The sequence below is a fragment of the Staurois parvus genome, unplaced genomic scaffold (genome assembly GCF_062004578.1).
Source record: "Staurois parvus isolate SC_StPar_1 unplaced genomic scaffold, SC_StPar_1.0 ptg000387l, whole genome shotgun sequence".
In the NCBI taxonomy this organism is placed as follows: domain Eukaryota; kingdom Metazoa; phylum Chordata; class Amphibia; order Anura; family Ranidae; genus Staurois; species Staurois parvus.
In genome coordinates, this window is record NW_028318183.1 from 4,879,968 (window position 1) to 4,906,121 (window position 26,154).

Genomic DNA, 26,154 nt, shown 5'->3' on the forward strand with positions numbered 1-26,154 from the left:
TGATGATCAGTGCCCTGATGATCGGTGCCCAGCAGTGCGCCCACTAGCTCCGCCCACCTGTGCCAGCAGATCACCCACCTGTGCCCAGAAGTGCCGCCCACCTGTGCCCACCCACCAGTGCCACCCACCAGTGCCACCCACCAGTGCAGCCCAGCAGTGCTGCCAGTCAGTGCCACCAGTCAGTGCCCAGGGGTTGTGCCAGTCAGTGCCGCCAGTCAGTGCCCAGCAGTGATGCCAGTCAGTGCCGTCTATCAGTACCCATCATCAGTGTCACCTATCAGTGCCGCCTATCAGTGCTGCATATTAGTGCCGCCTATCCGTGCCACCTCATTAGTACTGCCTATCAGTGCCCTTTAGTGCTGCCTATCAGTGCCGCCTATCAGTGCTGCCTCATCAACGCACATCAGTGAAGGAGAAAAAATACCTGTTTGAAAAATTTTATAATAGAAACAAAGAAACTTTTTTTTTTTTTTCAAATTTTTTGGACTTTTTTTTATTTATAGCGCAAAAAGTAAAGCGCCCAGTGGCGATTAAATACCACCAAAAAAAAGCTCTATTTGTGAGAAAAAAAATGATCAAAATTTCATATGGGTACAATGTTGCATGACTGCGCAATTGTCAATCAAAGTGCGGCAGCGCTGAAAGCTGAAAATTGGCCTGGTAAATAAGGGGGTATAAGTGCCTGGTAGGCAAGTGGTTAAGCTACAGTCTGGGAGTTTTAGCAATGGTCTTACAATGAACTGTACTGAATTATATATCTAGATTTTTGCTGCTGACCACTCCCGCCTTATGTTGATTCAGAGGCTTCAGTACTTTTTTTATACGCTGACATTGAACAAATATTATTAAAACAAATTTCTTATCCTATAACATATAAATATCTTATCTTTTCATCTCTTGTGTTTCCAGGTTCTTCATACCCTGTCTTACTATCCTTTCACACATGCATACTGATTTCACATGAGGTCTTGTACACTATCATTATAATGACAGGTTAGACTGCATACACACAGTTGACTTCTTGATTGATTTTCTAAACTGGAAACCGTATAAGTTAATTCCCTCTTCCTCGAATGGTAATGTGAATCAAGATGCCGTTCCTCAGAAAGAGGAAATTCCTTGGGTGCAGACTTAGAAAATTATCTACAGTTATGCAGCTTGCTTCTGCTTGGTATACTGTGTGTGTGTGTGTGTGTGTGTGTGTGTGTGTGTATATGTACAGTATGTGTGTTTTTTGTTTTATTTTTTATTTTATATTCTGGACGAGTACCTACCGGTATGTTCCTTCCTTAGCTGATCCACCAAGGTAGTCTTACTTGTATGGTAGTATGAAATGTTCTGAAGCTATAAATATTTCTGCAATTAATTGAATGCTAGATTGAGAAATCTCAGACAAGTTAGAGTGTCTGCACTCCACCAGTAAAAAAAAAAAAAAAAGCACTAGTAAAAGTTTGGGGCTTAGAATGAATTGCACCTTGGAAACCTGAATGTGATAGAAAGTGTGATGTTTACTTTATCTATTTGAATAGATAAAGCCAAATGTACTTTTGTAAGAAAAATATTTTGTCTAATCTTGTTATGCATTAAATTCTTGCGCTCTGTTAATCTTTCAGGAACTTAAAAATGCTGAAATAGCTTTAAGAACACAGAAGACACCGCCAGGTCTGCAGCATGAAAATACAGCACCATTAGAGTAAGTTTTAGTAAGCAGAAGAAAATCAGAAATTTCTGAGCCCCTGTCCCTTTCCAACCTCTGCTGGACTTTCTGGCTATTTAGCTGTCATGTGGGGAGGAATCATTCTGTTCTAGTGGACTACTGCTGGTTGTGCCAGGTGGTGTTATCTAATGAAACAAGTCAGTAAAAGGAAGAATTTGTTGGCTGTTAGGGCAACCCTAAAGATCCATACAGAAAGGTGGGAGACACAGGACACCTCACCACAGGGCAGAATTAAAAAAAATATTAGGATCAGAAGATAGAGACATTAAATAGTTATATCTGCTTCATGGAGAAATTAAGATTACTGCTGGATTTTGCTGAAGAGTATTTCTAAGCATGAGTTGCCTATAAATTGACATCATAAATTAATTATAAAATATGTGTGACTAAATACACATTTTATGCTGACCTCTTTACTCTAAAGTCAGGCATATGTAGGCAGATTAGGGCTGGTGTGTAGCCATTTCTCATCCTGCGATGTCTATACTAACCTTTGGTGCTCTTTAAGCAACCCTGTAATATTTGGAGTCTGAAAAAGTAAAAGGTTAACTTGAACCATAAAAATTCAATTCTTTACTTTCTCTTTGCTCCCCAAAACAAAAATTGAAAATGCGGGGTAAGGGTAAATGCATGATGCATGTCGCTCTGAACAAGGGTTAACTTTGGGATAAACCAAGATTTTCACAGGAATTTTTGTTGCAATATTAGTGGTTTGGGGAAAGTGAAAAAGGCAAGAATAAAATACTAGTGGGGCCTGCTATCAGGTGAATCTGTTGCTCATCCCTCTTTCTACCACTGATGTATGTCATATGTCGGGAGCCTCAGGGGGTTAATTTTCAGATGCAAGTGATCTCAAGGCTGTATAGGTAAAGGTGCATCCAAGTTCTCACAAACACACACACCTCTGCCCCATCAGGAACACTGACATACAAAGATGTCACGCGTGCTACACTTTTTACATTTTGCTGCGCATGCTGGCAGGAGACCGTTGTTCATGGTTAACAATAAACTGATGACCTGTGAAAGCTTATAACGTCTTGCCTAAAGAAAAGTTTAGGTACTAAAGTTTATCATCTCACTGGCGCATGCTATTTTAAGGATGAATAAAGAAAATTCCTGTGCAGTGAATGGTGTATGTGGATATATAGGCTGCTGCTATCACCTAACACAAATTAGTGTGATATAGGAAAATAGTACAATGTTGCGCTGCCAATCCTGCTCTTATTTGTGATGTGGAAACCAGCTGAGCTTTCTGTGGTGGTGTGCCACAATACGCCTCCCACCTACTCAATGTGATACAAGAAAAGTGCTGCATGGACAATCCTGCCTCCAACTGAGATCAACTGAAGTAAGCAATACTGTGCATCAGTGATTGATGTGCTATGGTGCATTCCCCCCACTTCAAAATTTAAATACTCTATATAACCAACTTGAAAAATTAAAACAACACATCAAAGTAAAAATAAAATCAAAAGTAGAGAAAAATTATTAAAATGTGTAATTGATTGATGTGCTACAATACACTTCCCCCTAACATGAGCCCATCAGCGGGGCCTGATCACGTCACTTCCGGTTTGTCTCAGTTAAGCTGTGGAGCGCAGTGGCTTTCTGGAACACATTGTTTTTAAAGCGCCTACGCATGTTTTATCCTAAGTGCAACTAAATGGCTTGATAAACCATTGCGCTCATAATTGTGTGATATAAAATATGGAACTACCAGTATTTTGTTCTCCAGGGTCTGCTTTCAGAAAATATATACGGTTTGGTGGTTTTAACTAATCTACAAGCCTAAAATTATTAAATGTGTGCACAAAACACATAGACGGCAGGGAAAGGGTTTTAGCAGAATATTTAGAGATAAATTATGCTAACATACCAGCACATTTCAGCAGCCCTTCCTTTATCCGAAACTTGGACAAAATTAATAGCTTATTTTTAAGAAAATAATTAGGTCTACTGTAAAAACATGTAATGTGTTTTTGAATGGAGATTTTCTTCTGGAATATGACAGATTATTTTTAAAGGCGTGTTAATCCCAAAAACACCATTTTATTATACTGCAGTTTACCAATTCTTAGATATGGCGGCAGCATTAGTTGTTTTTTTTTTTCCCTTTGTTTGCACCTGATGATCCAACTAAGTAAGTCTGTTATTTTTCAATTTTTAACCGGTCAAGCAAGTGTTGATCAAAAGGATATTTCACATCAAGAACACACATAAGAAGCTGATTTAGATCACCTTCTCGTGAACAGGAATGGCCGTAGATGGGTCACAATCTAAGGCTTTTGTTCTCATGGACCACTTTACTATCCTACTTCAATCGCTGCTGAATTTGTAGACCGTAGACTGTACACAGTTTGCAGTTTTTTGTTACCATTTCTTGAGCCTGTTGGCCTTTATTACTATGTTGCTCACTCCTCAGTGTGCTTTTGGACATCCCTACAGTCTTAAGAATTCTCGTGTCCCTCAATGGACGTGAAAGAAAATAGGATTTTTTACTTGCTTTAGAATTCTTTCTTGGAGTTTGAGGGACACAAACTTTTTTTTTTTTTTTTTTCATGCTCTTCGTACTACTTTGCTTCAAAACTGAGGTGTATGGTTGTGGGTGGGGCTATCCTGTGCTGGCCAATGACTTTATTGGTGTCAGTGTAAATTTCCTATGTAGGTGGCAGTATAACCCAAGTCTAAGATTTCCTGTGTCTCTCACTAGACTCCCAGAAAAGATGTTTACAATGAATTTTACTGTGAGAATTTTCACAAAAGCACAAAACTGAATAGTGTTTTTGTGTGTCTGTGGAATTGCAAACTCCTTCTCCTCTTCCTCTTCTTCCTCTTCCTCCTCTTCTTCCTCCTCCTCCTTTTCTCTTTCATTGTGTCAGGGATTTGTTTAGCACACACCTTTACCTTGTAATATAATGTGTGTTTTTTTTTTGTTTTTTTTGTTTTTTTTTTTTAAAGCTACTTCCGGGTTTTAGTGGAGCAGTTTGAAGTCCAGTTACAGCAATACAGGCAGCAGATTGAGGAGCTGGAAAACCACCTGGCAACACAAGCAAACAGCTCACACTTAACGCCACAAGGTATGAGGTGGGAAGCTGGAGGGGTCTTTCTTACTGGTTGTAACTTGTGCTTATTTGACACAAGTCATGGCTTTTCTATTTTCAATGTGGCATGACATATCTCCTGTCTCTTTGCCTCTATACCTCTATACTTTCTTATGCATGACTGTAAGATAAAAAGTAGTGCAACAGCTTGTCTAAATGTTTTGCAGCAAACTTTGAACAAGCTTCAACATGCTTTTTCTTCAGTAATGGAGTCTTGTGTGGTGCACGTGCATACTTGCCACGGCGGTTTAGTGCATTACTTATTGTTTTCTTAGAAACAATTGTACTTGCTAATTTCTTAATGCTTTCTGAAGCTCTCCACAAGTGGTCATTGGTTTTTGGACTACTCTTCTTCTGATAATTCTTTTCACTCTGTCAGAAATCTTGCGAGGAGCACCTGGTCGTGGCTTGTTTATGGTGAAATTATGTTCTTTCCACTTTTGGTCCCAACAGTTCTCATTGGAAAATTCAGAAGTTTAGAAATCATTCTGTAACAAATGCCATCAGTTTGTTTTGCAACAATAAGGTTTTTGCTTTTACCCATCATGAGATGTTTCTTGTGTGATACCTTGCTATTGAGACTCCTTTTTTATAGGCCATCAGTTGAGACTGAAACAGCTGCTAATAATTTGCACTGACAAGGGGCAGAATTGATTTCTAATTACTGATAATTTCAGCTAGTATCCTGGCTTTCCATGCCTTTTTGCTCCTCCCTTTCTTTGTGTTCGATACTTTTTCCCTGTGTCATTCCATTTTATTACACATAACTTAAAGCGGAGTTCCAGTTGCACTGTGAAAAAATAAGTCAGCAGCTACAAAACTGTAGCTGCTGACTTTTAAAAAAACTGCTATTTAATTGTCCCACTATCCGCGGTGTCCTCCCCGCAGCCTGTTTCACCAGCCGTCTGGTGTTCCAGGCACTGGCATATTCAGTGTGGGCACCCGGCTGTGACAGCCTGCAGCTTCACAGCCGGGTGCCCACTTCGCATGCACGAATAGCGATGCACTTTCTGAATGGTCCTGTAGTCTTGTGGGACTTTACACGTGTCCTAGAAGACTACGGGGAGGGAGGATAGGAGGACAGCTTCCGCTCCGAGTGCCTAAGCAATTGCAGCGTAAGTGGGAGTGGATACCTGTCAATTTTGGGTACCCACTCCCCAAAGGTGTCAATCCTTAATGGGTCTTTAAAGCAAAACTTCCCCTTTTGGGTGGAGCTCCGCTTTATTTTTTGAACTTATTTGTTTTGCTTTCTTTGTATGGATTGCATGGGTTGTTACCGACATGTGGTGAAAACATCATGTCAATAGCACCTTTAGAAAAATATTTACTGAGAAATGGTGACGTGTTCAATACTTATTTTACCAACTGGTTACCCTTAGACAAGATAACCGTTTTCATTTTGTGTTCTTTAATGGCTTCGTTCTCCTTTACAAAAAAAAAAAGAAAAAAAACACTATGCTGACCCATATGGGTATAGCAGCATAGTGTGCTAAACGTAACTCTCAGCAATGGCTCCTTTTTCTTTTAAGTTCAAAGAATGGATGCCAAAACCATATTAGAAGTGTTCTTAAAATCTATACTCTGTGATTACTCGGTGTTTATTCTTTCCTGTCACATATGATGAGCTCAGCATCTGCAACAGCAGAAAGTACACAATGCGCATGTGCGGCTTGAAAGAACAGGACTGTGTTCACTCCTGTGGCACTAGGGGATGCTGGTCCCAATGGTTGCGTCATCCTTACAATAAGGCTAGGTTCACACTTGAGCAGGTTTGCATGGTCATAGCAGCCCATTCATGTCAATGGGCTGCTGTGCCTGTGTTTCCTGCAAAAAAAAAAGATGCCCGCACCATTTTCAAACAGCAGCTGCAGGGAAATCACATTATGTTTTTGTACCATACGTGCACCCGCAAATGCACTATAAGTTGAGATGCGTGGGGGTGCCATTAAGAATTAATGGCACCCCCACGTGTTTGTATAGAGCTGTGCATTTTTGTTGTGGATACAGGAACAGATGCGATTCCCACTACCAACCGCTACAGTGTGAACTTACGCTAACTCAGGATGGAGCCATCACGGGCTGTAGAAGACCTTTTAAGAAGTTTTAAAATATGGTTTTGGCTTATATACTTTGGAAGGTAGGTTTAACATACTATGCTGCTGTACCCATATGGGACAGCAATAGTGTGCCTTAGGGTAAAGGCGATATAGTCGTTTATGTGCATTGGGTTAGTTCTTTTTTTCAGCCTGTTTTTGCTTGTGTAGGTTATTTTAAACAACTTTTTTTTATTATTATATTACACAAAAAAAAATAAAGGAACACTTTGAAAATACATCAGATCTCAATGGGCAAAAATATCATGCTGGATATCTATACTGATATGGACTGGGTAATGTATTAGGAATGTAAGGATGCCCCATTGTTTGATATAAATAAAAATGATCAACCTACAGAGGACTGAATTCAAAGACATCCTGAAAATCAAAGTGAAAAAATGATGCAGCAGGCTAGCCCATGTTGCTGAAATTTCATTGCAGCAACTCACAATGGTACTCAGTAGTTTGTATGGCCCCCACATGCTTGTATACATGCCTGACAACTAGTGGTGCACCGAAATGAAAATTCTGGTGCCAAAACCGAAAATTCAAGTTGCACTTGGTCGAAAACCAAAATGGACAGTTTTTAAATATTAATATAATTTTCAAACACAATTTTTTTGGAAACAAATACACTTGATTAAAAAAAAAACAATATATACCCCAATTTTTTAGTAAAATATGAAAGTTGATGTTACACTGAGTAAATGGATACCCAACATGTCATGCTTTTAAATTGTGCATGCTCGTAGAATGGCATCAAACTACAGTGCTTAAAAAAAAATCTCCAAGGGTGACACTTTTTAACTACACTGGGTAACCTGTAGAAATTTTTAGAGGTCTAGTGCTGGAATTATTGCTCTTGCTCTGACATTCATGGCAATACCTCACATGTGTCCTTTGAACACAGTTTACATATGCGAGAGCGTATGTGTTCACCACTACACTGAGCTCGGGGGGACGGGGGAACTTTAAAGTTTTTTTTTTTAATTTATTTTTTTTACACTGTCCCTTTAATTTTTTTTCTTTTTTTTTTTTAAATCACTTTTATTCCTATCACAAGGAATGCATGCATCCCTTTTGATAGAAGTAAGTAGTGACAGGTCCTCTTTATGGAGAGATATGGGGTCAATAAGACCCCACATCTCTCCTTTACAATGCAAAGCATTAGATGAAAAAAAGCATTGATCTAGTGCTTTAAAAAAAAAAATAAATTTTTTTTTAAATGGCCTTGTTTACAGGGTGCTGGAACTGGAATTGATGTTGTTCCGGTCCTCCCAGGGCATACAGATAAGTGGAGGCCATCTTTCCTTCACTTATCTCTATGCCTGAGAACCACCGAGCGGCGTAGGGTCTGACAATGGGTCTCAGGATTTCATCCCGATACCTAATGGCAGTCAGGGTGCGATTGTCTAGCCTGTAGAGGTCTGTGCGTCCCTCCCAGACCATCACTGACCCACCACCAAACCGGTCATGCTGAATGATGTTATAGGCAGCATAACGTTCTTCACGGCTTCTCCAGACCTATGCACGTCTGTCACGTGGTCAGGGTGAACCTGTAAAGCACAGGGTGTCAGTTGAGCTCTATGCTGCCGGGCTCTGAGCACAGAGCCCACTAGAGGACGTTGGGCCCTCAGGCCACCCTCACAAAATCTTTCTGATTGTTTGGTACGAGACATTCACACCAGTGGCCTGGTAGAAGTCATTTTGTAGGGCTCTGACCGTGCTCATCCTGTTCCTCCTTGCACAAAGGAGCAGGTACCGGTCCTGCTGATGGGTTAAGGACCTTCTATGGCCCTGTCCAGCTCTCCTAGAGTGACTGCCTGTCTCCTGGAATCTCCTCCATGCTCTTGATACTGTGCTGGGAGACATGGCAAACCTTCTGGCAATGGCATGTATTGCTGTGCCATCCTAGAGCAGTTGGACTGCCTGTGCAACATCTGTAGGGTCCAGGTATCGCCTCATGCTACCAGTCGTGACAATGATTTTAGCCAAATGCAAAACTAGTAAAAAACAGCCAGAAAAGATGAGTAGGGAAAAAATGTCAATGGTCTCCACCTGTAAAACCATTCCTGTTTCGTTTCATTGTTGCCCATTTAGTGCACCTGAAAAACACTCAGAAAAGATGAGTAGGAAAACAAAAATGTCAGTGGCCTCCACCTGTAAAACCGTTCCTGTTTTGGGGGTCGCCTCATTGTTGCCCATCTAGTGCACCTGTTGTTAATTTCATTAACACCAAAGCAGCTGAAACTGATTAACAACTCCCTCTGCTACTTAACTGACCAGATCAATATCCCAGGAGTTTAATTGACTTGATGCTAAACTCTGATTAAAAAGTGTTCCTTTAATTTTTTTGAGCCGTGTATATCACATAGAAGTTGAAATACAGTGATAGATTCCCAGGCCAACCCTGTGGGGAAAAACTATTTTATTAATATTTTCTTCAATTCTTAATTCCATTACAACCAGAATTGGCTATTGTTTTGGGGTCGTGTGGCCAATATGCCTTAAAATAATTCTAAACTAATTTTAAAAAATAATTCAATTTGACCCAAAGCCATTGCTTGCCTTGTAAGTCAACTACAACATATTTGTAAGCTTTTTCACGCTGTTGCAGATGGGTAGCTACTAGACTGAGCTGACTGCTGCAGAATTTTACTTGCTTTGTTTACTTCTTTCCTACCAAATATATATGTTTTTTTCTACTTCTGGTGATACCAAATATACTGTGTTTTGCAGACCTATCCATGGCAATGCAGAAGCTCTACCAGACATTTGTGGCCTTAGCAGCCCAGCTGCAGTCCATACATGAAAGTGTTAAGGTAAGTTGTTTGGAATCGGCTATTTTTTTTCAAATCTTTTTTGTTGAAATTAACAAAGTATATAACAATAGAAAAAAGGTACAGAATCAAAACCAAGTGTAACAATGATAGTACGCTCGTAACACTGATAGAACACGCGCATATTTGTCCTAATCCGCCAACTTTGATGAGCCATAACATATCAAACCATGTAACAAGTCTGAAAATGCATATATATCATCAAACAGTAAGAATAATGCTTTGATCATATAGTACCAACATAGTATACACAGTGCCATCACAGATGTCCTGTAAGCATAGACCCAAAATATAGTATCGCTCACAGGTAATACAGAAAAAGGAACAATAGAAAAAGAATAAAGTTAAGAGTTCAAATTCCAAAATATATTCGTTCTAATCAATGCACCATCACTCGTGATTATGTGCATATTGTACTCCAATCCTATAGATTCACATTATGTAACATAAACATATCTTTCCAACAAGACCACCTAGAATCAAATAGCCCAGTGTCCTGGGAAGAAACGGCAACAGCCCGCTCATAAATATAGTGGTAGTGTACTCTATGAATAACGTCCAATATAGTGAAGGTTTTGGATGATTTCCAAGCATTAGCAATTATAAGTCTGGCTGCAATTAGAATGTGGCCAATTATCGTTCTGTATTGCACAGGGAAAAGGTTTAAAGAGAGATTTAATAGTGCTAAATGAGGGGCTGGACTTGTAGTCATTCCAGACACTCGAGAAATTAGTGCGACAACATTTTGCAAAAATTTTTGTAGATGGGTACACTCCCACATAATTTGTATTTGCCCACACTGCCACAATTCCTCCAACATGAGGGTGATGCGTCAGAGTGCATCTTAGATAATTTATATGGGATAATGTAGCTACGGTACAAGGTTTTTAAAGAACTGTCCCAATGATTAGTACATTTGGTGATACCCAAATGCAGGATACCATTCATCTCGGGTAAACGATCTTTGCAGATCCCTTTCCCACCTACCTATACAGGTCAGGGTAGAATGATCATTTTCGTATTGTAGATACTTATAGAACCATGATATACTTTTAATCTAATGGGATTAGATAAAGTATGCCAAATTTTCGAATCCACTTCTACCCACTTCCTCGGGTTCGATATATGATAGTCGCTAATTTGTTTAAAGGGGTACATACAACTTCCCAACTTTGTACAGCTGATCTCAGTGAATGTACGATATCTCAGTTCTCTCAGAGGTCTTGTATTAAGAGTGTGGATAAAGTGTTCATGCGCTATTAAAGATATATCCATTCTAAGCTTCAGAGAGGAGTGGCATGTTTTTTTTTTAGGCCTACTGTCCATGCTTCAAGCGTTTATTAAGAGTATTTAAGAGTTTAGGTGTAATGGTTCTAGCCGTCAATAAAGCTTGAAGTTTTTTATTGGGGACTACATTCTGTTCTATTTGTACCCATAATTTATCTGAAGGGGTTAACCACGCTTGAAGTTGATCTAAAAGTGCCGCATAGTAATAAGTGGAAATAACTGGTAGCCCCAGACCTCCCTTAGATTTATGCTTAGTGAGAGACAGGAATGGGATCCGCAATTTTTTTCCCTCTCCATATATATCTTTTCAATGGCGCTTCCATCTTCCGGAAGTAGGTATGGGGTATAACAAGCGGAATCATTCTAAAATAATATAGTATGTTGGGAAATATCAACATTTTAAAAGCCGCTATTCTACCTCTCCAGCAAAGTTCAAACTTTTCAAGTCGTGTCAATTCCACTAGATTTGACTGGTATAATTTTTCATAGTTCTCTTTAAATGTATTAGAGGAAGGGGCAGATATACATATACCCAAGTAATCTAATTTCTTATGAGTCCAGCTATAATGGAATGTGTCTTTGAGACATTTCAATGGGCCCTTCGCCAAAGCCACTGGTAGGGCGCAGGAGTTTGTTGAGTTTATAATAGGAAACTGCACTAATCACCTGCAATTTCCATTAATGAATTAAGGGGATCTATTACAGTGAGTATGACGTCATCTGCAAATAACCCTATTTTATGAGATTTATGGGCCATTTGGATTCCGGAGATTAGTGGGTTAATTCTAATTACAGTCACCAAAGGTTCCATCACCAACGAAAAAATAATAGGAGACAAGGGGCAACCCTGTCTTGTTCCATTGGTGATATTAAAAGAGACCGATAAAGCGTTAGATGTAAACACTTGTGCAGTGGGAACTGTATATAAGGCCGTAATAGCAACTTACAGTAATATACCCACAGATACCAAAATTATTTAGAGTAGCATCTAGATAATTCCAGTGGACTCTATCGAAAGCTTATTCAGTGTCTAATGCTACGAAAACAGCCCGCGACCTACGAATTTCAGTAAGCCTCATCAAATTGAGCTCTCTATGAATGCCATCTGCTGCTTGTCTACCCTTTAACAAAGCCTACTTGGTCAGCTTGAATGAGGAAAGGGGTTATTTTTAATAAGAGAAATGTAATGATTTTAGCGTATATTTTAAGGTCCCTGTTTAATAGAGATATTGGCCTGAAGTTTTGAGGGCGGTCCGGATTCTTACTGGGCTTAGGTAAAGTGACGATGATTGCCTTCAACATCTCAGAAGGAAATGATGCTGTGGTCACAGCTTCATCATATGTCCTTTTAAGATGAGGCAGTAACGTATCTTGAAATTCCTTATAATAATCTGTGGAGAAACCGTCCACACCCGGCGATTTTCCCTTTCAGTAACGCTTTGACAGGTGCTATTATCTCACTCTCCGAGATATGTTGATTTAGCTCCTCCAACTTTTGGTGGTCGAGTTCAGGCAATTGAAAATTATCAAAAAGGCTTTTAATCAGGTCAGGGGTAGGCTGGGGGGTATTTGGGTCATCTTTAAGATTTGTATAGTTGGGAATAGTAGGAGCGAAAAGCTTCCGCTATTTTATTAGGGTGAAAACTTACTTTATTTGATATAGGATCCAGCATGGAAGATAATTTAGATTGTCTAGCATTAAGGTAATTCGCAAGCAATTTACCTGCCTTGTTTCCTTGAGTATAATAGGTAGCTTTAGCCCGTTTAAGATTTTTCCCATGTTGTAGTCTATTAGTTTGTTATTCTTGTAAGGTACTAGGTGATAGGGATTGTTTGTGCTGAGATTCCAACCTAGCAATTTTATCTACAATTTCAGAAAAAACCCAGTTCCTGTGCCTTTTTTCCTGTGAGGCCAATTTTTAGCAGTAGTCCCCTGCAATAGGCTTTATGAGCACACCAAATGCTAAATACATTGGTATCGGGAGAGGCATTAATGTCAAAGAATTCCTGTAAGGATTTAGAAAGGGTAGAGTGAAAGGCAGGATTAAAAAACATAGAGGTATCATTGCGCCATAAAAACACCAGAGAAAATTTTAAAGTCTCTTCTATAGTTAAGGATATAGGCGCGTGGTTTGACCATGTGATTGGGTGTATTTCTCCTTTAGAGACATTCTGTAATAATTGAATATCCATTAAAAAAAAGTCAACCCTTGAATAGGACTTGAGGAGCTGAGTAATATGTAAAGTCTTTTTCAGGCGCGTGGAGACATCTCTAAGGACCGTATAAATTGGCTTCTTTTAAGACATGAGCTAAAGAATGTCTCAGGCTTCAGGAAGAATTGGAGTTATCCAAAGATTTGTTAATAATGGCATTAAAGTCACCACACAATTGCAAAAAACCCCTCTGGACCTTTGCAAATTTTTTCCTTAGCGAGTTCAAAAAAGGAGATTTGGTTGATATTAGGAGCATATAAGTTCACAGTGGTATAGGGAATATTGTTTAGTTCACAAACCATAATTAGGAATCTGCCCTTACAATCCACCACCTGTGAATGCAATGAAAATGCAACGGAATGTCTGATTGCAATAAGAACTCCGCATTTCTTTTCAGGGCCATTAGCTGTAAAAATATGCGGAAACAATCTATGCGAGCAACATGGTGCTTTGAGATTGGAAAAATGTACACAAATCACATCCCCATGAAGCCGTTGTGCTTCTTTCCACAACCTCTAGTGTTTAAAAGGGCTATGGAGACCATGGGCATTCATAAACAATCTTCAAGACCATATTGGAGTTAACAACATATATGATGGTTTGTCGCCCTCAATTGACTTAACAGGAATTGCTTATTAGTGTTCACAAACAATATAGATTCATTACAGCATCCAGATATACCTGTTGGAAATAGATGAGCCTCCATTAACCTGAAAGAACGGGAAACATCGTAACAAGTTCCGGAGATGAGGCAAGTATTGATGCTCTGTTAAAAAAAAAAAAAAAACTAGAAAAAAAAAACTATAGAAAGAATAGAACTGGGAAAAAAACAAATTGAACAGTTAACAAACAAGCTTATGTGAACCAAATCACTTCAACTGGTTGGGGGGTATATACCGAGAGTCACTGATAATAGAATGTACAATCCAATTGGATTGCAAGATACTACAGTGAAGGAAATAAGTATTTGATCCCCTGCTGATTTTGAATGTTTGCCCACTCACAAAGAAATGATCAGTCCAAAAATCAAATGGTAGGTGTATTGTAACACTGAGAGACAGAATAGCAACAAAAAATTCAAAAGAAAATGCATGTCTAGCAAATTATGCACTGATTTGCATGTTCATGAGGGAAATAAGTATTTGATCCCCTATCATTCAGCAGGATTTCTGGCTACCAGGTGTCTTTCATACAGGTAACAAGCTGACAAGCAGTCTCTTAAAGGGAGTGCTGCTAATCTAATTTTGTTACCTTTATAAAAGACACCCGTCCATAGGAGCAATCAAACAATCAGATTCCAAACTCTCCACCATGGCAAAGACCAAAGAGCAGTCCAAGGATGTCAGGGACAAGATTGTAGACCTACACAAGGGTGGACTGGGCTACCAAACTACTGCCAAGCAGTTTGGTGAGAAGGTGACAACAGTTGGTGCAATCATTCGCAAATGGAAGAAACCCAAAACAACTGTCAAGTCTCCCTAGGTCTGGTGCACCATGCAAGATCTCACCTCGTGGAGCGTCAATGATCATGAGAACAGTGAGGAATCATCCCAGAACTACACATGAGGATCTTGTCAATGATGTCCATACAGCTGGGACCACAGTCACCAAGAAAACAATTGGTAACACACTACGCCGACAAGGATTGAAATCCTGCAGTGCCCTCAAGGTCTCTCTGCTCTAGAAAACACATGTCTAGGCCCGTCTGAAGTTTGTCGCTGAATATCTGAATGATGCAAAGGAGGACTGCTGACCAAAATCGAGCTCTTTGGCATCAACTCAACTCGCCGTGTTTGGAGGAGGAGGAATGCTGCCTATGACCCCAAGAACACCATCCCAACTGTCAAACATGGTGGTAGAAACATGCTGCTTTGGGGGTGTTTTTCTGCTAAGGGGACGGGACAACTGCACCGCATCAAAGGGATGATGGACAGGGCAATGTTCCGTCAAATCTTGGGTGAGAACCTTCTTCCCTCAGCCAGGGCATTGAAAATGGGTCATGGATGGGTGTACCAGCATGACAATGACCCAAAACACACGGCTAAGGCAACAAAGGAGCACATTAAGGTCCCGGAGTGGCCTAGCCAGTCTCCAGACCTTAATCCGATTTGAAAATCTGTGGAGGGAGCTGAAAGTTCGAGGTGCCAAATGTCAGCCTCCAAACCTTGACTTGGAGAGGATCTGCCAAGAGGAGTGGGCCAAAATCCCTCCTGAGATGTGTGAAAACCTGGTGGCCAACTACAGGAAACGTCTGACTTCTGTGATTGCCAAGGGATTTGCCACCAAGTACTAAGTCATGTTTTGTGAAGGGGATCAAATACTTATTTCCCTCATAAACATGCAAATCAATGCATAACTTGTTAGACATGCATTTCTTTTTAATTGTTTTTTGCTATTCTGTCTCTCAGTGTTACAATACACCTACCATTCGATTTTTAGACTGATCATTTCTTTGTGAGTGGGCAAACATTCAAAATCAGCAGGGGATCAAATACTTATGTACTTCACTTTAAGTAAACCAAAATAATGTGTAAACACAGAATTATGTCACATCATCCTGCTACTTGCTCCCATTCAGATGTAACTTTCCTACGGGAAGCCTTATTAGATGAAAGCTCCTCCTCCGCAGGTAGAATTCTCCATTTCTTGGCTAATTGGAAACCCCCCTCTTCAGAGCTAAGTTATTACACGATTATCTTTCATAATCAGCAATTTAGTGGGAAATCCCCATTGATATTTCACGTTGTTATTCCGCAGTAATTGCGTAAATGAGATAAATTTTTTTGTGAGCACGAATGGTGTATTGGGAAAGATCAGTGAAGAGGGAGATTCTGTTGTAAGGAGCTGGGAGAGGGTTATTCTTCCGTGCAAAGATCATTAATTCTTCCATTACATGGTAGAAATGGATTTTTGCAATTATATCCCGAGGGACATGACCATGAAGGAAGGTTTCGGCAGTCTATGTGTGTGCGGTTGCAGAGTGGAGATAATTTGTTGTACGTATCTTCTGTTGTCTGCGACCGGGACAGTTTCGCTCACCCCCCCCTAAACTTGATATTGTTTCTACGTGAACGGTCCTCCAAATCCACCAGTTTCAATTTTAAAGCTTTTAACTCTTCTTCTGTGTCATTATAGGCATCAACTAATTTGTTATGAGCTGTAGCGAATTCACCCATTTTAGATTCCACATGGGTCGCCCACTCCCTCAAATTTTCTACCTCTGTATTCATTTGCATCACAAAACTCATATATTTATGCAGCGAGCCTTTAAGAGTAACTAACCTTTCATTAAGGATGTAGTAAGTGGTAAAGACTCAGCAGGATAGTCCTCTAGATGTTCTATGAATTCTCTAGTGGTGTTAGTTGATGAATAGTTGTGAATATTACAACGAACAACAGTGTTGTGTGAAAATAAATTGTTAGAATGCTCACCCATATTCTGTATATCTGGAGAGCAGCGTTGTTTTGTCTTCTGAGGACTGCTGGTAGGAGTAGCGGTAAGGGGATCTGCAGGGCTGGATGTTTGCAGAGGAGAGCTTTGTCTGTCCCCAGCCACATGTTGCTGCAGGTCTGAAGAGGAGCAGGGACTGGCGCCATTTTGAGAGGAGGGGATACCCTCCAGAGTGAAGAACTCTGTTTGTGGGGTCCCTCCTTGATCTGTTTCCCCATACCTCCGGTGATGTGCCCCACACTATCAGGGTGCAGGCTGCTAATAGGGCCATTAACCCCCCCCCCCATCACTATGATCCGCTGTAGAAGTTGGCGGCTCCTGGAGCTCCTCCTCTAAGTGGCCATCATGGTCCACGGCCGGCCACGCCGGAATTGGTTATTTCAAGTCTTCAAGTTGTAATGTCTAATATGTAGCCTGTTCCAAGAAAAAGTTAGAGATCTAGCAGATTCTCCTGATTTAGGTGACATTTCATTTTGCTTTCATATAAAATAAAATTTGCTTCAGTTGAGCTTTCAAAAAGAAGCAGCAATAATATGTGGCTGAAATGTAGAATACAATTCTGAGTGTTTTTGGGATGGGGAAAGTGATGCTTTTGTAAGCAGGGTCAGAGCAGCCTCCCATTGTTCTTCATCTAATTTATCTATATCCCTTTCCCATCCAGTTATACATAGTTGGGTAAATGATACAATTTGCCTAGACATTATGGAGGTGTGTGTGTATATATATGGGATTTTAAGCCTCTCTTCTATTTGACTTGAACTACCTTGTTTATAAGAGCAGAAGAGCCCAGAGTGCGTTTGGAGAGCTGGACCAGCACCTCCAACATGTCTTGGTTTTAAATATTGTGGTAGGTATATTTGAAGCTAAGAAGGCTAATAAGCTGTGGATAGGGTCAGTGGTGCTCTCATTCCCCCACTGACAGATGCTGAAGCTGGACTCCCAGAAAATAAAGTATCTTAATCGTACAGTACAGGACATTAGCAAAATATTCAAACACCATGGGTTACAAATATGTACCTTCAGGTGATTATACACTGGCAATTCTTAGAGAACATGCCCCCTGGATGCTATCCTATAACCATACTCCACTCCATGAATCCTCAGTTTTGTGGTAGTGTCAGAATATAATAAGCTTTTTCTCCTTCATGTAGAAAATCACACCTGGCTTAATTAGTTTATTATATTTTTTTATTTTATCTTCTGATTTAACCAAACACTCATTGTTATTTAATGGCTGCATTGAAGTAGTGTATTTGGATCAGCGCAACCCCTGTAAAACCTTGGGAGCTGTACCTGAACCCCACGCTGTTTGGACGGCCTGTAATGCTGCTTCAGGCACTTTATCCTTCGTGGGCACTCGCCTTGGTGCTTAGTGCAACACGTTGAGATAGCCACAGGGTGCTGTACAGGTCCAAAACAGTGTTCCATTGCTATGAACCCTAATCCCTTAAGACTCCTTTGTGGGCTATGCTCACCGTGACAGGTGAAGTCTGGACTTTATATACAGTCCAGTCTTGTGTGCAATTAGGATAGGGTCACCCTGTATCTCTGACCATTACTGTAAAAATGGGGCTATGCTTGGAATGTATTCACTTCACAATGCAGACTGGGTGGTAAAATTCAACCACTCAGAACTCGGTCTCGGGTGGATGACCAGATGTTACAGCACAACACTGGTCACACACTTCCAACATCCCTTCTGTATAGAACACTGGCTAAAGCAAGATTCTCTGCATCTTTGTCACAAATTCCTTGGACAGATTATGGCCCTTATACAGCAAGCTTCATCCAGGCCCCAAACATGCCACACTTCTTATCCTACTCCTTTTTCTCTGGAACTGGAGTTGGATCCTGGTATACCAGTCTTTTGAGGTTGCAGACACAGAAGGAAATGAGAATACTGAGGCAGTATTGGAGGAATCACTATATTGAAGAGGGAGCTTCATGCATACAAAACCCTGAAAAGCATTCCCTGTTCACAAATAGAATGTGAAGTCTGTGACGCCTGGACTCTCTCAAAATGTTTACTAAAGTCTATCAAGTGGGAAAAAAAGATTTCACAAAGTAGTGGCTATTTCTGTACTTGAAACTGCCATCTTTGTCGTAAAAAAAAAAAACAAAAAAAAACAATTTCACTGTTCCTACTGAAGATGTGCCTTCCGTCAGATTTTGTAGATCGAAAATGTGAGATGCTACTAAAAGCTCTCTTTAAAGCACCACAAACCAAAAACTCTATTAAATTCATTGAATACAAATGCATGCCACGCTTTTCAGATATTTGTCAAAAATGTTAAACTATCATTTTCCTTCTACTTTACAATTATGTGCCACTTTGTGTTGGTCTATCACATAAAATCCCAATGAAACACATTTACGTTTTTGGTTAAAACATGACAAAATGTGGAAAATTTCAAGGTGTGTGAATACTTTTTCAAGGCACTGTAAGATCAGCCTTTTCTTTACACACAAGGCTTGGTTCATGAAGTCCTTCAAGCTATTCCCAAATTCCTCTTTCCAATGATGCCCTCGCTCTTAAGTGTGTGTGGGGGGGGGGGGGGGGGGAGGGGTGCTGTCTGTTACAGCTTGCCTTTTTCTGGGTCACAGACATCCCAGACTTGTGGGTCCAGTCAGTGGTTTCAAAACCCTACCACCTCACAGCTTTCTTCTTTCAAGTTAACCAAAAACCGTCCAAGGACAGTTAGGTTGAACTACCATTTGTCCCTGGGAGTCATTGTGCCAGTACCACCACAAGACAGGTTCAAAAGATTTTACTCAAACTGGTTCACGGTACCAAAGCCCAAAGGGGGTATTCGTTCTGTTCTGGATCTAAAATCAAAATTTCTTCAAAATCCAAAATTTTGCATGGAATCTGCAGTATCAGTGATTACTTCTCTGAGACAAAGGGAATACATGGCATCTGCAGATTTCAAAGATGCCTATACACATGTTCCCATTTACCCATCTCATCAGCACTCTCTGCACCACTTCCAGTTTGTTGCACTGCCCTATGGCCTAGCCTCTGCTCCCTGAGTGATCACAAAGGCCTTAGCCCCTCTGCTTGCCATGCTCCGAACTAAGCCTCCAAGTCACAAGCTGTTTAGAAGACCTTCTTTCGGAGGACACATCCTACTTACAGAAAATATCCACAAGATAATTTAGATGCTCTAGGCCTTTGGTTGTGTGATCAATTTGAACAAATCTGTTCTCCAGCTTTCTCATTGCTTGGATTACTGGGTCTGTCAGTCAGCGGTTCTCTGATTTGCCCCTTCAGTACTTACTGGAGTGCCAGGCTGTGGAGGGGGCAGGAGCGGCTGTTTCAGGATCACAGCGGCAAACTGAGATGCTCAGCCAGCTGCCAGTTAGCTACCTGGATGGATTCCAACATTATTATCCTTGCAGAGCCTGCTTCAGCTCTGTGAAATCAGCCGGCAGCAGGGTTTAGCCTGCTGTTGGCTGAATCTGGGTCACAGGTGTGCATAAATAAGTGCACTCCTGTGATCCACATGAGAAGTATGGCCAAAAAAGCTTTGACCATGCTTCCCATTTAGGCGATTCCTGTGGTTACATTCTAGGAATGGTCAACTGGAAAGTGTATTATCTCAGCCACCATTGCCTGGATCATGGGGAATGGGCCCATAATTCCAGATATTTTCAACCTGATATGCCAAAAATGGGATAGTCCGGATGTAAAAATTCTGGCCTCCCAGATTCAACAACAAATTACCTCTGTCTGTTGCTAGAAGCAGGGATCCTCTAGCCTCCGATGTCTTGATAATCCCCTGCTCTCAGTTCAGGCTAATTTACTCCTTTCCTCCAGTGCTAATCCTACCTCGCCTGCTCAATAAAGTAGAGCAAGAAAGGAAAACTGTAATTGATTGCATCAGACTGGCCCAGAAGAAGCTGGTACACAGATATACTCGGGCTTCTAGCAGATGACCACTTCCCAACTGACAAAAACTGCTTCCTACCTTGCTAAAACCAGGAAAAGATTCTCTCAGAAAGATATATTATCACATCTGTAAATCTTTTTTTTGCCTGGTGTGAACACATGCACTTCAATCCTAGAGATTACTCTGTAACTCTCATTCTGGCCTTCCTACAATTAAGTATTCACCAGAAACTGGCTTTAACCACTTCCTGTCCGGACACTTTTACCCCCTTCCTGTCCAGGGCAATTTTCAGCTTTCAGCGCTATCACACTTTGAATGACAATTGCGCGGTCATGCAATACTGTACCCATATGAATTTTTTACCATTTTTTTGAGACAGATAAAGCTTTATTTTGGTGGTATTTATTCACCGCTGGGATTTTTATTTTTTTTACTATGTAAATGAAAAAGTCCAAAAATTTTGAAAAAAAGTTTTTTTAAATAAAATTTTGCAAATAAATAATATTTCATCCTAAATCTTGGCCAAAATTTATTCCGTTATTTTTTTAGTAAAAAAAAAAAATCCAAATTAGTTTATAACCAAACATTATAATTTTTAAACATTTTTTTTTACATTTTTATTTTATTTTTTTATATTATTTTTTATTTTTATTTTTTATTTTTACATACTGTCACCCTAGCAGTACAGTGTCACCATGGTGACACTGTACTGCTTGTGGGGGGTGATGAAGATTTTTTTTTTTTTTTTTACACTGATTGCTTTTACACCCATATAGGATGTAAAAGCAATCATTTCTCTTTCTCTCTGTCTGCATTCTTGCAGTCATTGAGAAATACTGAGTGAGCTGTGATTGGTCACAGCTTGTCACATGGTACAAGGCTGTTGTGAATAGCCTTGTACCATGTGACCTCTGTGATCATTCACAGATTTCACACGTAGTAAGCAATGATGTCACAAGTGACATCTTGCTTACTACTTTGCATGTGATCATTGATTCGCCAATCAGTGATCACATGACCGGGACCTCGTACAGAGGTCCCGTCCGACGATCTGTGTTTCACTGTGTCCGGAGGACACAGCGGACACCGGATCGCAGTGGTGCGCGCTCCTAGGGAGCGCGCACAGCTAGAAAAGGCGGGTGCCGTTTAGGAACGGCAACCTGACCTTGGACTGCCACCGCCCTGCCGTTTATAAACAGCAGGCGGACGGCAAGAGGTTAAGTACTCTTAAAGGCCAAGCCTCTGCCTTATCAATTCTTTTTCAAAGACTTTTGACATCATTCTCCCTTGTAAAAAAAACCTTTCTTCAAGCTATATCTTGTATTATGCCCCCCTTGCAGCACCATGTTCTTCCTTGGGATCTCCAATTATCTCTGCCCTGCAGAAACCACACTTTGAAACCTATCAATCGTATCCGCATAGAGGATCTGTCATGCAAAACAGCCTTTTTGGTCACTATAATGTCTTCCAAAAATATTTCTGAACTTGTGGCAGTTTTCTTATACTTGACAATTACAAGGTTGTTTTGTGCCTAAGGCCATCCTTTCTACCGAAGCTGGTATCAAGATTGCACTTTAGTGATGACATAGCCCTCCTATCCTTATGCCGTACTTTTAAACATCCAGAGGACATGTCTGTACATTGCCTAGATGTGGGCAGAACTATCAGAGTATACCTCAAGACTACTGCTCCAATCAAATGAGCAGATTCCCTCTTTGTCCCATCTCTGGACCTCGCAAGGGCCACCCTGCTTTAAATCTACCATTGCACGATGGACACAAACTCTGAATGCAATAGCTTACATTCTCAAAAAGACATCTCTTTTGCTTTCATGTGCTTATTCTACCAAATCGGTGGGGGTTTCCTGAGTATTTCAGCACAAAGCCTCTGTACCCCAGTTGTGTAAGGGCTCTACCTGATCTTCCATTCGTACTTTTTTAAATTGTAATTAGTTGCAAGTACAATCTTCTGCTGATGCAGCTTTTGGCCACAAGGTTTTTGCAGAGAGTCTCTGAGTTTGGGTCTTCTGACTCGTTGTTGGACCCCTTGGCATAGTTCTGTTTTCCTCATTGTTACTTACCCTTCCTATTCATTGCTTGGGGATGTCTCAAAGTGTATGAGTAATCTGCCTGTGTCCTGTATTGTACGATTAAGATGAGAGGAATTTTGACTTGCCTATTTCCATATCTTTTGTTCAGGATACAGGCTATTCTCCCTTGCATTCCTTGGTTTACTCTCCATTGCTTGTTAAAATCAGATGACTTGCAAAGTGGGGTTGGGTAGGGTTATAGGGGAGATGCCCAAGGGGACATGTCCTCTAAAGCTTTGTAAGTGTCCAGTCACCTCAGTCCGGATTCACACCAATGCAGTGCAGGTAATGCTGCTAATCATGTGCTTTTCTCACTCCGCATCACATTAATGCAATCTGGTACGGGTGTTGATGTTAAATTAATGACACCCAAATACAATGTATCCATGCAATGCGATTCAAGTGTGGATTTAAAAAGGGTCCTGCACTTTTTTGGTGTGGATGTGATGCAATTTGAGCCATACAAAATGTATGACTCAAATCGCACTGCACAGACATTTGCATGTAATTCACACACAAATGCGGTGTGATTCCTGTGCGAATTACATGCGGTGTCCCGCACTACATAGTGTGAACCCGGGCTAAAGGTGCACGTCTATAACCTGTGGTGTGTGAATATTTTACCTGTGTCCTGTACTATATTCCAAGACATGGAATTTAAAGGTCTACCACCAGGTCCCCTGCATCCTTCAGTAAATGAAGCATAAATAATTTAATCCTGGTCTGCTTTTCGCATATTAAATCCCTAAACTGGGGCTTAATAGGTTTGTTCCATTTCTGCAGAAGCCATACTTAGGAATGGTGTAGGATATACAACAGTTGAGGGTCTCAAACCGTTATGGGTTTTACCTTATCAATTACTGTTAAGTGTAGTCACTTTAAGTATGTATTTGCCACAAACCTGGGCTTCAAGCTGATCGTATAAAAAAAAAAAAAAAAAGAAATGTTAATACAGAGAGGGCTCCCTTAATGGAAACATCATAGCAAACTATTCATTGTGTGCTCAGTCTGAAAGGTTTGGGTTATAACTGTTTTGGTCTGTAAGTTGGATTGGTAGTCACCTTGTACACCTGGCTGCCAAGCCAATTAAATACCTCACAACTGCATGCACCGGAATCCAAACACAGAATGAGGTGTTCCATGGTCCAAGAAACTAACCTGTCTGAGTCAATGTGAAAAGGATGTTGCAGAACTGGAATTCTGTATTAAGAAACTGCAGTTCTGCTTGAAAGCATTGTGAAAAACCTACTGAATCTCACTGTTAAGATTATATTCAACTGGAGTGGATATACTGATTCAAATGCAGATCCATTGTTTCCTGAATTTGCATTAGCAGTTCTTTGACTTTGTGTTTTTCCGAAGTTTTTTAACAAGCATATATTGTTTGCTTACAGATGCTCAAAGAAAAGTACCTTAGCTACCGGAAGACATTCTTGGGTGATTCCACTGATGTATTTGAGGCACGGAGAGCTGAAGCCAAGAAGTGGCAAAGTGCCCCTCGCATAACCACCGGGCCCACACCCTTTGGCAGTGTACCAAACGCAGCAGCTGTGGCGATGGCTGCAACCCTGACCCAGCAGCAGCAGCCTGCTACAGGTCTGAATGCATTCAAGTTCTAGATAACTTAAACCAATTCTATGATCCTTAAATTTATTTCAGCTCTCAAACTGGGTCTTCCTAATTTGTACTAAATACAGCTTTTAGAACAGACAGGGTTTAGTCTTTGCAATAATTATACCTTTTAAAGGAAATATTTTGCTGTCATTGGAACCTTATTTTAAAGTGGCACTATACTCAAATGTTACCTAAAAGTAGAGTAGCACCCAGTACACAACCCTGGTCTGTTTTCATCTCTCTCTTATCTCTAAATTAAAATGCCTAAATCAGTTCAGTAATACGTACTGGTCAGCATATCTGGACATGTTCTATCCTGATATTCTTTCATTCACTGCAAAACAGGTCAGGGTCTGTGTCAAGGCAATGCTACCGATTGGCTGCAATGGCTTTCCTGGAGAAATGCTGCTTTAGAACTACTTCTATAACCAAAATGCTTTTTTTGTGATAGTGTGATCTCTGCTAGAGCGGAGAATCATTCAATCTGAGTTCTGATCTTTCTGTTCAATACTGATCACATAACCATTGTGTATGTGATTTCTATTTGAGTGAGCCTGCAGCAGACTTTTCTCCAGAAAAGTACGGTTTTAGCTCTTGTGTATTTTCTTTATGTATACATCCTAACAGAAACACTGAAATAGCATTATGTTTACATTTGAGTATAAGTCCATATGAAAACAGATTTCCAGAAAACCTGAAAATCTCAGTCTTGTGAGATATAATGGACATTGGTCCCCTGCTGCTCTTGAGCTTTCCTGTGCTACAATTAACATCTTTCATTATCTGCCTGATGGTGACATTCAGAATTCCACTGCAATCATAAGCTATAATCGTGTCAGTGGGAACCACTGTTTTACCTGGTTTGATTCCTGTATGATACATGATGTAATTTAATTTTTCACAATAGAGTTGTGTGAAATGGGGACTGTTCAATTATATTATATGGAGCGGCCAAGAGAATTTTCTGGAAATTCCTATACTTTGTAATAATGCCTGTTTTCTAATGTCTTTAGTTTCTTTGCTGGAGCTACTAAAACGTGGATGGTACACTGACATGAAACTAACATCCTCCATCCTTTAGATTTTCTTCGATCACAAACTCTTTTCCAGCTCCAGATGCTTGTCACCGTGACTTATTTAAAGGGCTAAAATCCCAAATGATAAGCCATAAATTAGTTTGTCAGATCCGGTCTTTCATTTTCCTATACTACAAAGAAAGGACTTTGTTGCTGTGCAGAATGTTGGAGACAAATCTTCATTCACGTAAATGAGGCTTATTGTGCCAATTTTTGACTGTTACTCTGTCTCTTGTGAGGATGATACATTGCTGTAACCTGTCTCTCAAGAGAGATAAGGTACTTTAGAATATGAGCGACCTTGTGGTGTCATCTAACTGCATGCACAAAGGGCAATTTTTTCCTTTTATTTTATTGGAGGATCTCTCAGGAAACTAGACTGTGTCTTGAAAATCTGGAAATGACGGCTTCATTCAGAGATCTCCGAGACTGTATTTAATCCCCTCTGAATGCAGAGAAATGTTTAAAGGAAACCTGTACTCTAGGAAATATGTACCCTGCCATTGCTGTACTTTTCTTCTGAAAATGCTAGCTTGCCCAGCTGTGACACTAATTTGGTGGCTTTTTGCTTTGAATCGTGGACCTGGAACAGTGTGCTAACTTTTACTTGCTGCATTCTTGTCTGTGTTGAAGGCAGAAATTAAAGGAAAACCACCGATGATTAAACCCAGTGACATGTTTCATGTTTTAATGAGACATGATGAATGCTGGGGTTGATTTACAAACAACTGAATAGTGCAAAATTTGGGGCAGCTCTGCACAGAAACCGACCGGCTTTC

At 40.3% G+C, this 26,154-nt stretch overlaps 1 protein-coding gene across 4 annotated transcripts in view; it reads left to right on the plus strand.

Moving 5' to 3' along the window:
* Window positions 1-26,154, plus strand: part of NUP58 (nucleoporin 58) — a 90,807-nt gene that overhangs the window by 35,597 nt on the left and 29,056 nt on the right. For all 4 annotated transcript variants that reach the window (XM_089685815.1, XM_089685816.1, XM_089685817.1 and 1 more), the window contains exons 9-12: window positions 1,614-1,693; window positions 4,676-4,794; window positions 9,654-9,736; window positions 24,080-24,281. In XM_089685815.1, coding sequence (XP_089541941.1) covers window positions 1,614-1,693; window positions 4,676-4,794; window positions 9,654-9,736; window positions 24,080-24,281 — 484 coding nt within the window. The remainder of the gene's footprint in view (window positions 1-1,613; window positions 1,694-4,675; window positions 4,795-9,653; window positions 9,737-24,079; window positions 24,282-26,154) is intronic.